Source organism: Tenrec ecaudatus, chromosome 12 (genome assembly GCF_050624435.1).
Source record: "Tenrec ecaudatus isolate mTenEca1 chromosome 12, mTenEca1.hap1, whole genome shotgun sequence".
NCBI lineage: Eukaryota > Metazoa > Chordata > Mammalia > Afrosoricida > Tenrecidae > Tenrec > Tenrec ecaudatus.
The window spans coordinates 110,681,721-110,693,718 of NC_134541.1; the positions used below are offsets into that span (position 1 = coordinate 110,681,721).

At 61.5% G+C, this 11,998-nt stretch overlaps 3 protein-coding genes and 2 non-coding genes across 5 annotated transcripts; 2 read left to right on the forward strand and 3 right to left on the reverse strand.

Annotated features, from left to right (window-relative positions):
• Nucleotides 1-66: 66 nt before the first annotated feature.
• On the reverse strand, nucleotides 67-5,967 carry TBL3 (transducin beta like 3). Its single transcript, XM_075564487.1, has 22 exons — nucleotides 5,819-5,967; nucleotides 4,274-4,325; nucleotides 4,091-4,186; nucleotides 3,950-3,997; nucleotides 3,725-3,866; nucleotides 3,569-3,653; nucleotides 3,328-3,498; nucleotides 3,163-3,238; nucleotides 2,993-3,086; nucleotides 2,714-2,895; nucleotides 2,488-2,629; nucleotides 2,350-2,408; nucleotides 2,166-2,269; nucleotides 1,839-1,986; nucleotides 1,527-1,757; nucleotides 1,321-1,391; nucleotides 1,071-1,227; nucleotides 941-999; nucleotides 667-770; nucleotides 512-583; nucleotides 276-434; nucleotides 67-196 (listed from the first exon to the last, which is right to left on the reverse strand). Exons 1-22 carry the CDS (start codon nucleotides 5,857-5,859, stop codon nucleotides 81-83), a joined length of 2,409 nt encoding a protein of 802 aa, XP_075420602.1. The 5' UTR covers nucleotides 5,860-5,967; the 3' UTR covers nucleotides 67-80.
• Nucleotides 5,968-6,588: 621 nt separating this feature from the next.
• RNF151 (ring finger protein 151) lies at nucleotides 6,589-8,847 on the reverse strand. Its single transcript, XM_075528082.1, has 4 exons — nucleotides 8,791-8,847; nucleotides 8,330-8,475; nucleotides 7,940-8,036; nucleotides 6,589-7,548 (listed from the first exon to the last, which is right to left on the reverse strand). Exons 1-4 carry the CDS (start codon nucleotides 8,845-8,847, stop codon nucleotides 7,045-7,047), a joined length of 804 nt encoding a protein of 267 aa, XP_075384197.1. The 3' UTR covers nucleotides 6,589-7,044.
• Nucleotides 8,848-9,740: 893 nt separating this feature from the next.
• On the reverse strand, nucleotides 9,741-9,868 carry LOC142423714 (small nucleolar RNA ACA64). The gene has a single exon (XR_012779315.1). It is a non-coding gene; the product is annotated as a small nucleolar RNA ACA64 (small nucleolar RNA).
• Nucleotides 9,869-10,329: 461 nt separating this feature from the next.
• On the forward strand, nucleotides 10,330-11,995 carry RPS2 (ribosomal protein S2). The gene is made up of 6 exons (XM_075564488.1): nucleotides 10,330-10,545; nucleotides 10,634-10,723; nucleotides 10,914-11,021; nucleotides 11,277-11,610; nucleotides 11,690-11,781; nucleotides 11,869-11,995. Exons 1-6 carry the CDS (start codon nucleotides 10,369-10,371, stop codon nucleotides 11,947-11,949), a joined length of 882 nt encoding a protein of 293 aa, XP_075420603.1. The 5' UTR covers nucleotides 10,330-10,368; the 3' UTR covers nucleotides 11,950-11,995.
• LOC142423614 (small nucleolar RNA SNORA64/SNORA10 family) lies at nucleotides 11,079-11,210 on the forward strand. The gene has a single exon (XR_012779225.1). It is a non-coding gene; the product is annotated as a small nucleolar RNA SNORA64/SNORA10 family (small nucleolar RNA).
• Nucleotides 11,996-11,998: the final 3 nt, after the last annotated feature.

Consider the following 11,998-nt stretch of genomic DNA (forward strand, 5'->3'; position numbering starts at 1 on the left):
TTGACTGGACAGTCTCACTGTGGGGGTGGCGGGGTGCGCGCAGATCAAAGAACGTGAGGAGCCAGCTGGGGAGCAACCTTTTATGTAGTCTCTGAGGGTTGGGGGGCGGGGAGCGGGGAGAGTTTCATGTTGTGCCACAGGAAGTCCAGGAAGGTGGCTTGTTGGAGCGTCCGGCTGAGCCGCTGGAAGTGCCGCTCTGGAGAGGACAGAGGGGTCAGGTCCTGGGGCTCGCTGCCTGCCCTCTGCCCCTTGCCCCTGTCCCGATGGCCGCTCACCAGTGTAGGGCAGCAGGGCCTCCAGAGCGGCCTGCAGGCCCTCGTAGGCCAGCAGCTCCTCGGGGGGCTCATGCCGCAGCAGCACGCCCAGTACGGCCTGTGCCTCGTGGCAGTGGCGAGAGTTGGTGTTCCACGTGACACAGAAACGCAGCAAGGCCTCTGCAGGTGACAGGGACAGTCGGTCAGCCCCACCTAGCCAGCCAGCCACGCCCCTGCCTACTGGCTGGCCCACCGACCTTTCTGGTCATGCCGCAGGCTGAGCACCGTGTTCTCCAGCTGCTCGCAGGCCTCGGGGTCCCGGCGGATGGCTGGTGGGGAGGAAAGAGAATAAGCCCGTTGGGGAAGGAGCCGCTGCCCGGGTCCTTGCCCCACCGAGCCTGGTGGCACTGACCCTGGATGACGGTCAGCACAGTGTGGGGCCGGTCCAGGGAGATGGCCAGGCCCAGGGCACGCAGGAAGCGCCGCTCATGGAGCAGGTTGTCCAGTTCCTGCTGCCTGGGGGGACGGCGGAAGGGGGAGGGACCTTGAGGACTCAGTGCCACCAGGCAGGAGGGGGGTGATGCTGGCCCCAGGGAGGCCCCATGGTGACTCAGTCAGGGACGGGGCCATGGGCTAGGTCATGGACAGGGGCAGGGTAGTGGTGGTACAGGCGAGGGCCGGCTTACTTGACCACTTGTTCCTCGAGCCTGGCCTGCTCTTGCACCTGCTCCTCCTCCGTCACGTCCTAGAGTCACACTGGGGTCAGACTGGCCTCCCTGTGAAGCCCCAGCCCACCTGCCCGCCCTGCCCACACACCTTCCAGAGGATGACTCGGGAGTCGCTGCCCCCCGTGAGCGCCCGGTCGTCCAGCCGGCTGCAGTGCAGCCCCCAGACCTTGTCTTCGTGGGCGTCCAGCGTCCGCACACACTCGTTGCTCTTGATGGTCCAGAGCTTCACCAGCCCGTCGGAGCCGCTGCAGGGGGAGAGGGGAGCAGGAGGGGCTGGGGAGGCAGGCAGTGCCGAGCTTGGCATGTCCACCTCGCCCTGCCGGGACCGCCCTGCTGACCTGGATAGCAGCTGTGTGCCCCGGCTCACGAAGGCCACCTTCAGCACTGAGGCGTCATGCCCCTCGAATGTCTGTGGGTGGGAGGGTGGCGTGAGGTGCTGGGGGATGGGGAGGGGGAGGGGCTGCTGGCTGGGGAGTTTGGGCAGTATGAGGTGCTGTCCATCAAGTGGGGGGGGGCGGTTCCGGCTGGGCGGGGGGCAGTTCACCTTGAGACAGCTGAAGTCCTGCAAGGCCCACAGCTTGATGGTGCCATCAGCAGAGGCTGTGGCCAGCACCTGGTCCATAGGTGAGAACTGCACACACCAGAGGCCACGCCGGTGGCCCGAGAAGACGCCGAGCAGCTGGCACTGCGGCAGTGCCCAGAGCTTGGCCGTGCGGTCTTGGGAGCCTGTGGCCAGCAGCTTGTCGTTGGGGGCAATGGCCACACTGTTTATGTCCTGGGGAATGGGGTAAAGCAAGAGTTGGCTCAGACCCCAGCCCTGCCCTGCCCAGTCCGGCCCTGTGGCGAGGGCGGTCACCTTGTCATGGCAGCGCTGTGTGGCCTGAGCCTGCAGCAGGATGGGGCTCCCACTGGGGGCTGAACTCTTGGACAGCAGGACTTCGGGGAGCGGCCACAACTTCACTGTGCAGTCTTGGCTGCCAGTTACCAGGAAGGACTCCTTAAGTCTGGGGGCGGGGCAGGAGACCAGACACCTCTAAGTTCTCTGCCTGTAGCACCCAAGCCCTTTACACTATTCCCCGGCGCCACTGTGCCCTAGGGGCGACCCAAAATGAGACCCAGCCTTACACTTGGACCTCTCTCCACCCACCCCTCCCACCTAGTCCTCCCATTTCCGGCCTGCTACCTGGAGCAGCAGACGGTGCCCACGCTGTGTGTGTGCCCAGAGCCCTGGGCCACGCAGGCCACCTGACCGGCCTTGTTCATCCTCCAGAGGCGGATGCTCTGGTCCTGGAGATGGGAAGGGGCTGAGGGGGCAGCTCTGACCGCCCACCAGGGGACCAGACCCCCCACCTCCGAGGACTCCTCACCTTGGCACAGCTGGCGAAGAGCCAGCCCTTGCGGAACACGTCCAGGGCGAGGACGATATCTGGAAGGAGGGGTGGGGTGGGGTGGTCAGAGGAGGGTCAGGGGTCAGGGGTCCAGCCTGGGCCCCGAGAGCTGCACACCTGTGTGGCCATGCAGGATCTGGCAGGCCGACGTCTGTAGCTCAAACACCTTCAGACAGGGGCTGTTGGAAGCCACCACGATGTGTGAGTCCTCGGGGCCCAGGAACCGGACGTCCAGCACCTCCTCGGTGTAGCCAGCAAACTGGGGGGAGATGGAGACAAAGGTGGGGTCCAGGTGTGTGTGTGTCGGGGGGACAGGGGCAGGCTGGGGGGAGGTGAAACTCACCTGTTTGCGCAGCTGCAGCGAACTCGCCTCATAGAGCAGCACGTGGTGGTCGGCAGTGACGCTGAGAAGCAGACCGGCGGCCGGGGCCAAGGCACAGTGGGTCAGCTCCCTCCCGGGACCAGGCGGCCGGGGCTCCGTATACACGCACTGTCCGGATGCTGCCTCCCACACTCGCAGCAAACCTGGGAGGGGACGGGGGCTGGGACCGGCAGGCCAGGCGCCCTTCTGCACCACCCCTCTTCCCCACAGCTCCCACCCAAGAGGCTTGGCCCAACCCACCTTGGCTGCCAGCTGTCAGGAAGTGAAGGCCCGGGGACTTCACGCCCAGCTCAGGCATGGGCTTGTCTGGCAGCAGCACCGCAGCCTCCACGCTCTGAGGACCAACCGTGCCAGAGAATCAGAAGCTGCCACCAGGCCCTCCCCCAGCACACCTGCCCCTGGCACTGCACCTCGAACACGGGCACTGTCCTCATGCTCTGGTGACTCTGAAGGTCCCAGACGATGCAGATCTTGTCTCGGCCAGAGCTGAGGGACATGAGGCCTGGGTCAGGAGGCTCCTGGGCCTTCCTGACCCCTGCCTGCCCAGCTCTGCCTATAGGGGTCAGCCCGCTGACCTAAGCATGGTGTGGCCATCAGCACTGAAGACCAGAGAGGTGACTGCACTGTAGTGGGCCGTCAGCACAGCCAGGCACGACCGGCTCTGCAGGGACCACACACGGATGGCGGCGTCGGCTGCAGAAGAGAAGAGCAGCAGGCGGGCGGGGTCCGGGTGGAAGGCCACCAAGCTGAAGGGGATGGGTGTGTGAGCTCAGGGAAGCCCCAGTGCCTGCCCGGCTCCCCCACTGCCGTACTCACTGCACGACGCCGGGCGAGCCTCGCAGGTGGTGTGTTCCGTAGTGCCGCACAACGTCCCAGACACGCACAGCCCCGTCACAGCCGCCTACGGGAGATGTGGTTGAGAGGAGGGGCGGGTGCTCCCAACGCCCTCTCCCTGCCCCACTGAGGCCCTACCTGTGGCAAGCAGCGTGGAGGTGGGGTCAAAGGCCATGGCGGCCACAGGGGCTGTGTGCACGGCCTTCCACAGGCGTGTGACGCTGCCCTCTCTCCAGGCCCACTGGGCCAGCAGTAGCGCCCGGCTGGCTGTCACGAGCACCTGGGAGAGGAGAGGACCATGTGTAGGTGGCCCACTCACCTCACGCTTGGACTCAGTGCCTCCTCCCCTCCCCAGGCACATACCTGGTCATCAGGGCTGAGGTCAAAGGCAGTGATGTCCTCCTGGTCCTCCTAGAATTAAGATCGGGTGCAGAGGGCCATTAGGGTACGCTCTGCCGTGAGGACGCCCACCTTCCCCAGCCCTGACGTGGGCCAGCCACATACCTGCTCGAGGCTCCGCAGCACAGTCCCCGAGGCCACCTCCAGCACGCTGACTCTGGTGCCACACATGCAGAAAAGGTGCTGACCAGCTTGGTCCAGCTGGGGACAAACGAGTGTCAGCAGGGCAGTGCTCCTCACCTGCCAGCCACTCCTCTCCCGTCCCCTCCCAGGCCTCCCTGGAAGTACCTGCACCTTCCCGCCCTTGTAGAAAGGCTCCATCTTGTGCTGGACGGCATAGCTGGAAAGAGGACAGGGGAGCAAGTGAAGCACCTGCCCTCTGGTCTCCAATGTGGCCCAGCTCTGCTCCTGGGCAGCAGTCAGGGCACAGAGAGAGGGGCGGGGTACTGGGTCACAGAGACAGCTCCCCAGATGGGCTTTAAGTAAACTCCAGTTAGAGCAGGGAGACCCCTCTGTGGGTTCCCAAAGCAAGAGAAGGCTGGATCAGGCCCAGGGTCCCCAGAGAGCCCCAGGCACATTGCTGAGTGGATCTTGGGGGCCCCTGAGGGCTGAAGGGACTGGAGCTGGATGTAGAACTAGAAGTATCCTTCCCCCCACGACCTCCTCCACTCAGCTACTCTATGCAGCTGCTCCAGCCTCCCCGCCCCAAGCATTGTCCCTGCTCTGCTTAACATTTACCCTCCTCTAGCTCTGCAAGCCCACAGGGGCTGTGTCAGCCTCTCCTGCCTCTCCCACTGCTCCGGCCAGGTGTTGTGACGGCTCAGTTTTTCCAGATGGTTCCTGGTATCACTATCTATGGCATATGGCTCAGGGAGGCCTGATGCCCAAGACAAAGCAGGTCAGTTAGCCAATCAGAGTGCTCTCAACCGCTGGGCCCCCTCCTTACTGCAAACCAAATTCAAGACCACTGGGTTGATTCCCACTCACAGTGACCCTGATGGGTTTCTGAGACACTCACTCTTGATGGAAGTAGAAAGCCTCATCTTTCTTCCACAGAGCAACTGGTGGTTTTGAACTGCTGACCTTGCGGACTGCAACCCAAAGCATAACCCCTATGCCACCAGGGTACCCCCTTTTACTAGTGCTTTTAGTATAAAGGAACCCTAGTGGCACAACAATTAAGCACGTGGCTGTGTACCAAAAGCCGCCAGTTCAAACCCACCAGCCCACACTGGGAGGAAGACCTGGCAATCCACAGCCAGAAAAATGAATTCAACTTGATGGCAGCAGGTTTGGATTTTTTTTAGAACCACAGTCCCCTCCTGGGGTAGCAGTGATTTCTGGACGGGCCACACCATCAGTTGTTCTGGTGGCGCAGTGATTAAGTAAGTGCTCAGCTAAGAACTGACAGGCTGGCTGTTTAAGCCAGGCCCTACGAGAACGGCGAGGCTGTCAGCTTGCATTTCGCTGAGACCCTAGAGTCGGAGTCGAATGAACGGCGCTGGGGCTGGGTTTTGTTGGCCCCATGTGAAACCCCACGGGGGCGGGGAAGGGGTCGGGCGAAGCTCGCTCTGTTCCAGGACTAGTTACTTATATTACTGGCTTCAGCCACAGGATGCTGGCCCTCCCCCGGGGCTGCGACCTGTGCTCGGGACACCTTCCGGGGATCTTCTTCCGTCCCCGCCGCACGCCCCCAAACAGGATGCAACTCGGCCTGCAGCTCCGCTCCCGCCCTCCCCGGGAGCAGCCGGGGCCCGCTCTCGGACACCCCCTCAGCCCTCCCCGCCCGGCTCCCGCTCTGGCGCCGCCTGCGTTCCCAGGGCCCGAGCTCACTTGGCCTTGAAGCGGCTCACTCCGGCCGCGGCCTCCGCCATGTCGCCCCCGCCGCGGCAGCCGCCGGCCAGCCGGAGATCCGCCGGAGATGCTAGCGCGTGAGGACCACAGGGAGCCCGGCTCCACGCTTCCGGCGCGCGGCGATGACGTCGGCACCCGCGACCGCTACGGCGTCACCTGCGCGGCGTGCGCCATCTTTGATGTGGGTAGAAGCCGTCTCTCTGGTGTGGGCGGAAACGGCCAACGGGAGTTTCCGGTCTGGAGGGCCTGCCTTGGGCATGCGTAGTCCGGCAGGAAGTAGGGGCTCTCCAGGCATCTGACTCTTTAGAGGCAGTAAGGTGTATTTAATAATTTCACGACGACACGAATAGCCCCCAGATATATTTGTAATCCCCAAAGCCGTAGGGTGTACCAGTTCAAAACCACGTCGAAAGATGAGGCTTTCTAAAGAGTCTAGTCACACTGCATGGCAGTGAATTTGGGTTTTGTTGTTTTTTGGGGGGGGGTGTTTCAGTATTGTTGGGGCGACATATGGGGCGACAGGATGTGGACCTTCCCTGCCTTAGGGGACTTACTCTGACATGAGATCTAAAATATGTAAATAAACGAACCAGCCACTTCCAGAATCAACCAGGTTGTTTATTGAACACCCTTTACACGCAAAGTGCTGTTCTAGGCCCTCAAAAGACACCAGAAAACAAAAAGCTTACTGTCTACCGGAGCCCTAGTGGCACAGCGGGTTAAGTGTCCTACCACTAATGGGGTTCAAATTCATCAGCAGCTGCTCCAGTCAAAGATGCAGTGAAGGACAGGCTTAGAAACACTGTGGGGTAGTTCTACCATCTGAGTTTGGCTTGGTGGGAAGTGAAAGGGTGCTCGAGTGCAGGAGGTAGGATTTTACGGGGGGTAGGAGGTGAAGGAGTCCTGGAGAAAGAGGTTGAGGAAGTCAGTGCTAAGGCCTTTGGAGTGGCTGCAGGCTGGGAAGGTAGTAAGCAGGGACCACAGGGGTTTGGCTTCAGTAAGGGGGAGCCAGGAAGCCAGAGTCAAGGGGAGGGTTCCCTATGGGCCACTTTGCACTGATTCTTATCCTAAGTTTAGGGTTTGTGCTCCAGGCCATGAAGTGGGTTATTGAGGTTGGTAGACAAATGGAGAAGGGCAGAGACTGGAGGCAGGCGGGGTGGCCAAGCACTGGGGCGCCCAATAGGTGCCGGCCTGGACTCCTTTATTTAACCTTCTATATACACGGTAGTATCTTGGCCCTGGCCCTGCCACACCTCAACCCCACTGCTGCTGCCTTCCAGGGCATTCTCAGCCTCCCTTTCAGGGGCGCCCACGAGTAGGGAGTCATCTTCCTCCAGGAAGTCAGCGAGTTGGGCCAGCTGCTGGCGGATGATGTTGGTGGCATGGTGCACCCTGCGTGTTCGCCGCAGTAGGTGGGACAGCAGGGTGCGGCTGCGATGCTGGCGCCGACCCCAGGCTTCCCGCAGCTTACGGTAGCAATTGTGGTTGGACCTCTCGTCAGGGCCCAGCGTGGCCCCACAGCCCAGGGGGCAGTGCCACTGGGCTCTGTGCTGACAGTACTGCCTGTGCTCCGCTAGGGCCCAGCGCGGCACCTTCACTGAGCAGCCGTCGTTGGGGCAGGCCATCAGCTCGAATGGGCATGAGTCCTGGTGCCGCCTCCGATGGGCCAGTGGGCAGGTCACCAAGCAGCCAGCCTCAGCATTCTTGCACTGCGGGCAGAGGACGGCAGCTAGTGAGTCAAACCCAGGCATTGCTAGCGGGGCAGGACAGACCCTCCCTTAATCCCACTGCATTCACCAACCAGCGAACTCATTTGAGTTTAAGGCTAGTGGGGAGGGGGGAACAGCGGGCCAATGCTGGGAGGTGGGGTTTTAGACTTCCAAGAGGAGGTGGCTGGGTCTGTGTTGGAGAACATGGGACATGGGGTACATGGTCATGTTGAGCTCCGAGTTTCGGCAACTTGCCCAGAGTCACACAGCCAGGTTCGAAGACCCACCCACACGCCCTAAAGTTGCTAAAACAAAACCTCATTTCTATTTTGGTAATAGGGCTCTCCCTAGTACCGCCCCTTCCAGCTTCAGGAGGGGCGGGGCGAGTTACCTTGACTTCCAGGCGGCCAATGGCTTTTCGGAGCTTGTTCACGTAAACCAGGCTTCTTCGCTTCACCTGCTTCCTACAGCAAGGGCAGGTCTTCTGCCTGGAAGCAGGCAGGAGACAGAGGTAGGGGCGGGCGTTTGAGTGGGAAGGGAGAGTGGCAGCTGTGGGCCTCCCTGAAACAATCCTCACTGGGTGACCCTTGCACCCCATCCCAGTAGGGAGGAGGCATTCATGGACCACTTTGAGCTCCCAGAAGCTGGGCTGCAGGCACCATGAAGGGCTCCCACCTGTCTATTGTGACAACCCCCTTCTCCCTTCCCCTCCCCTGGGACTCAGATGGCTGCCATGCCCGCCCCAGCACATTCATACCCAACCCTTGAGTGCCCAGGACACCTGGCCAGCCACTGGAGGATGCACTTCTTGCAGAAGATGTGGCTGCATGTCAGGCGGACCGGCCTCTTGAGAACCCCGTGGCAGACGGAGCACACGAAGTTACAGTTGGGAGGGCTGGCAAAGAGGTTGAGATCATACCCTCCACTCTGCAAAAGGCAGGCTATCCTCAGGGTGGAGCCAGGGGTCGGCACCTCCCACTCCACCTACCCAGAGGGAGATTCCCAGCCAGCTCTTGACAGATAGGAGGGCCACCAGAGAATTCTGATGGAGAGGCTGGGTCAGCATCTGCTGGTTGGCCCAGACTCCCCACCCCACACCGCTGCTTCACCAAGTCCACCAGCCCCTGGAGAACCTGGGTTTGATCCTGGAGGGACCTTCTGCCCCATAACCCAGTCTTCCCTCACCCCCCTTTTTTTCTGAGCCAGGAGCTTGGGCAGAGGGGCAAGAGGGCCTGGGCTTACCATGTTCTGTGTCAGTCCGGCAGCCACACTGGCCCACAGGGTACTGGGGGCCTCCATTTCACAGGAAAGGGGACTGACATCACAGTGGCATTGTCCTGCTCAGGCCAATCACAGCTCTGGCCCAGCACCTACTGGGATGCTTCACTGCCTGACCCCTGCTGTCCTCTGTCAGATCATAGGGAGGGGTGGGGCAGCTACCCACTGGAGCCCCTGCGCTGGGGGACAGTAAAAAACTGACCTCCAAGCAACACCGATCTTATTCCAAGGCTGAGATGTCAGCCATGTCCCCAACCTCCCTCAGCAGGGCTTCTCAGGTAGCTAGGGCTGAGACCTGAGGACCTAGGGTAGTAGCTTCAAAGGCAGGAATGGACTTACAGGGATCCCTAGGGGTCAGAAAGCACTAACAGGAGGGTCACCTAGAATCAAGAGATGCCCACATATGATCAAGTCCAACCTGTAGGACCCACAGGTGTCCCCACAGGGCTAACAGGGTACATGGTCCACCAATCCGAGAGAACCTAGAGAAGTGGGGAGGCACTGCAACAAGGCTGAGCACCTCATACTCCCACCATTGCTAGAGGTCCGCCCAGCGCACCTTCCTCTGGTTTTGATCCTATCAGTATGCAGATGTGTATTTGCTACTTATGGGTCATTCATTCCCCAGCCTGAAGCCTGTCGTCTTTTACCTCCACGGTCTCAACTGGAACCAGCATCAGCAGATGCATGTATAAGCTAACAGACATGGTTGGTTGGAAAAAAACACGCACACAACTTGTAATTTGTCAACGGACAAACCGCTTTATTGGAAGAGGGGGCTTGCCGTCCGTTCTGGCCCTCCCTCCCTCCCTCCTCACCCTCCTCCGCGGGGTCCCGGCGTCTTCGCCAGCAGGCTCCGGCATCAGCGACCTACGGAGAGGACGGGTCAGTGGCCAGGCCGAGAGGGCAGCGGCGCCTGTCGGGACCTGGGTTTCGGCCGCCTACACGCAGGCAGTAGGCGGCGAGCTGAGGCCCCGGGTTGCTCTGGGCGCCGAATCTCACCTGCGGCCACGGGTGACGCCGCAGGTGATTTTCAGCCAGCGCCGGGCTCGCCCTTGCCCCGCCCGGCCCCGAGAGCGGTGGGTCGGTAGAGTCTGACATGCGAGGCGCACACGTACCAGAGGACGGGACATCGGCGGCACGCGAGGCAGAAGGAACGCAAGGGAGGCGAGCGTGTACTTATAGCGCCGCCACCGTGACGCACACGCGTGCGCTCGGCCGCCGCCTTCGGAAAGCAAGGCGCGCCCAGGCGTACGGAGCGCGGGGGGCGGAGACTCTGGCAGCCAATCACAGAGCACGTCCAGCTCCCAGGCTCGTTCTGAGATCACGCGATACCTAGCGCGCTATAAAAGCCTCGTCCCAGCAGGCCCCAGTCTTCTTCTCCGAGAAAACACGTGAGTTCCTTTTGCTCGGCGGGGGCGCCAGGGGAATCCGCGGACATCGGGCAGTGCGCTGCGTCGGGACTCCGGTGGTGATCATGGCTTGTTTGCGGAAGGCTGCGAGAGCCGAGTTCTCACTGCTTTCTGTCGCTTTCCTTAGCAAATGGCGGATGACGCCGGTGCAGCGGGAGGGCCTGCAGGCCCCGGGGGCCCGGGAGCCGCAGCTCGCGGCGGCTTCCGCGGAGGCTTCGGCAGCGGCTTGCGAGGACGGGGTCGCGGCCGGGGTCGGGGCCGTGGACGAGGCCGCGGGGCTCGCGGGGGCAAAGCCGAAGACAAGGAGGTAAGTTTCTGGTCGCGCGCGTGGGGCGGGCCCGTGGACCGAGGTGGCGCGCAGACGGCTGGCTCACCTGCGCCTGTTGTTCCGCCAGTGGCTCCCTGTCACCAAGCTGGGTCGTCTGGTCAAGGACATGAAGATCAAGTCCCTGGAGGAGATCTATCTGTTCTCCCTGCCCATCAAGGTATGGATGGCACTCGGCACCTGGTTTGCTTACTGGTAGGACCCCATGGAGCGCCCCAGGTTTTGTGAGGGGTGCTGTCCCTGGGACTGGATTGGTGCTTCAGGTGTGTGACCATTACACCCCGAGGGTGCCCTTGGGAGCTAGGAATCCTATGTTGAATTCCTGAAGGACACTTTGCACTGTTCTGCAGGAGTCTGAGATCATTGACTTCTTCCTGGGGATGGCTCTCAAGGACGAGGTCCTAAAGATCATGCCTGTGCAGAAGCAGACCCGAGCCGGCCAGCGCACCAGGTTCAAGGTACCCTGTTACTGCCTCGTGTGCCTGGCGGGGTGTTGGTGGGGGGATCTGCTAGGGACTCTCCCTGCTCTGCATGGTTACACCTGCCACAACATGTGTGACTTTCGTAAAGAGGAGAGAGAGAAAGGATGCCCGCAGGACCTCGGGCAGGCCTCCTGTGGCCTGTCCCTTCCGGGGGGCACGACAGGCCCTGGGAACTGCTAGTGCAGAGCAGCTCAGAGATCCGAAGACACTCACTCCTTGTCTCTGCTGCAGGCCTTCGTTGCCATCGGGGACTACAATGGGCACGTTGGCCTGGGTGTCAAGTGCTCCAAGGAAGTCGCCACCGCCATCCGAGGGGCCATCATCCTGGCCAAGCTGTCCATTGTCCCGGTGCGGCGAGGCTACTGGGGCAACAAGATTGGCAAGCCCCACACGGTCCCTTGCAAGGTGACCGGCCGCTGTGGGTCTGTGCTGGTGCGACTCATTCCTGCCCCCAGGGGCACTGGCATCGTCTCAGCCCCTGTGCCCAAGAAACTGCTGATGATGGCAGGGATTGATGACTGCTACACGTCGGCTAGGGGCTGCACAGCCACCCTGGGCAACTTTGGTAGGTGGGGTGCCCACAGGCTGTATGGGTGGGGGTCAGTCCCAAACCAGAGCCTGTCCTCATGTCTGCTGTTTTCTAGCCAAAGCCACCTTTGATGCCATCTCCAAGACGTACAGCTATCTGACCCCTGACCTCTGGAAAGAGACCGTGTTCACCAAGTCTCCCTACCAGGTACTGGGTGCTAGGCAAGCAGCTGTCCTGGCCTGCCTCCTGGGAAAGGGTTGGGGGCAGCAGTGTAAGACCAATCTGTCTTTGCAGGAATTCACTGACCATCTTGTGAAGACCCACACCAGAGTCTCCATGCAGAGGACCCAGGCTCCAGCTGTGGCTACCACATAGTCAATTTTATACAAAATGTAATAAAGTGAATTGAGCCTGCCTGCCTTTG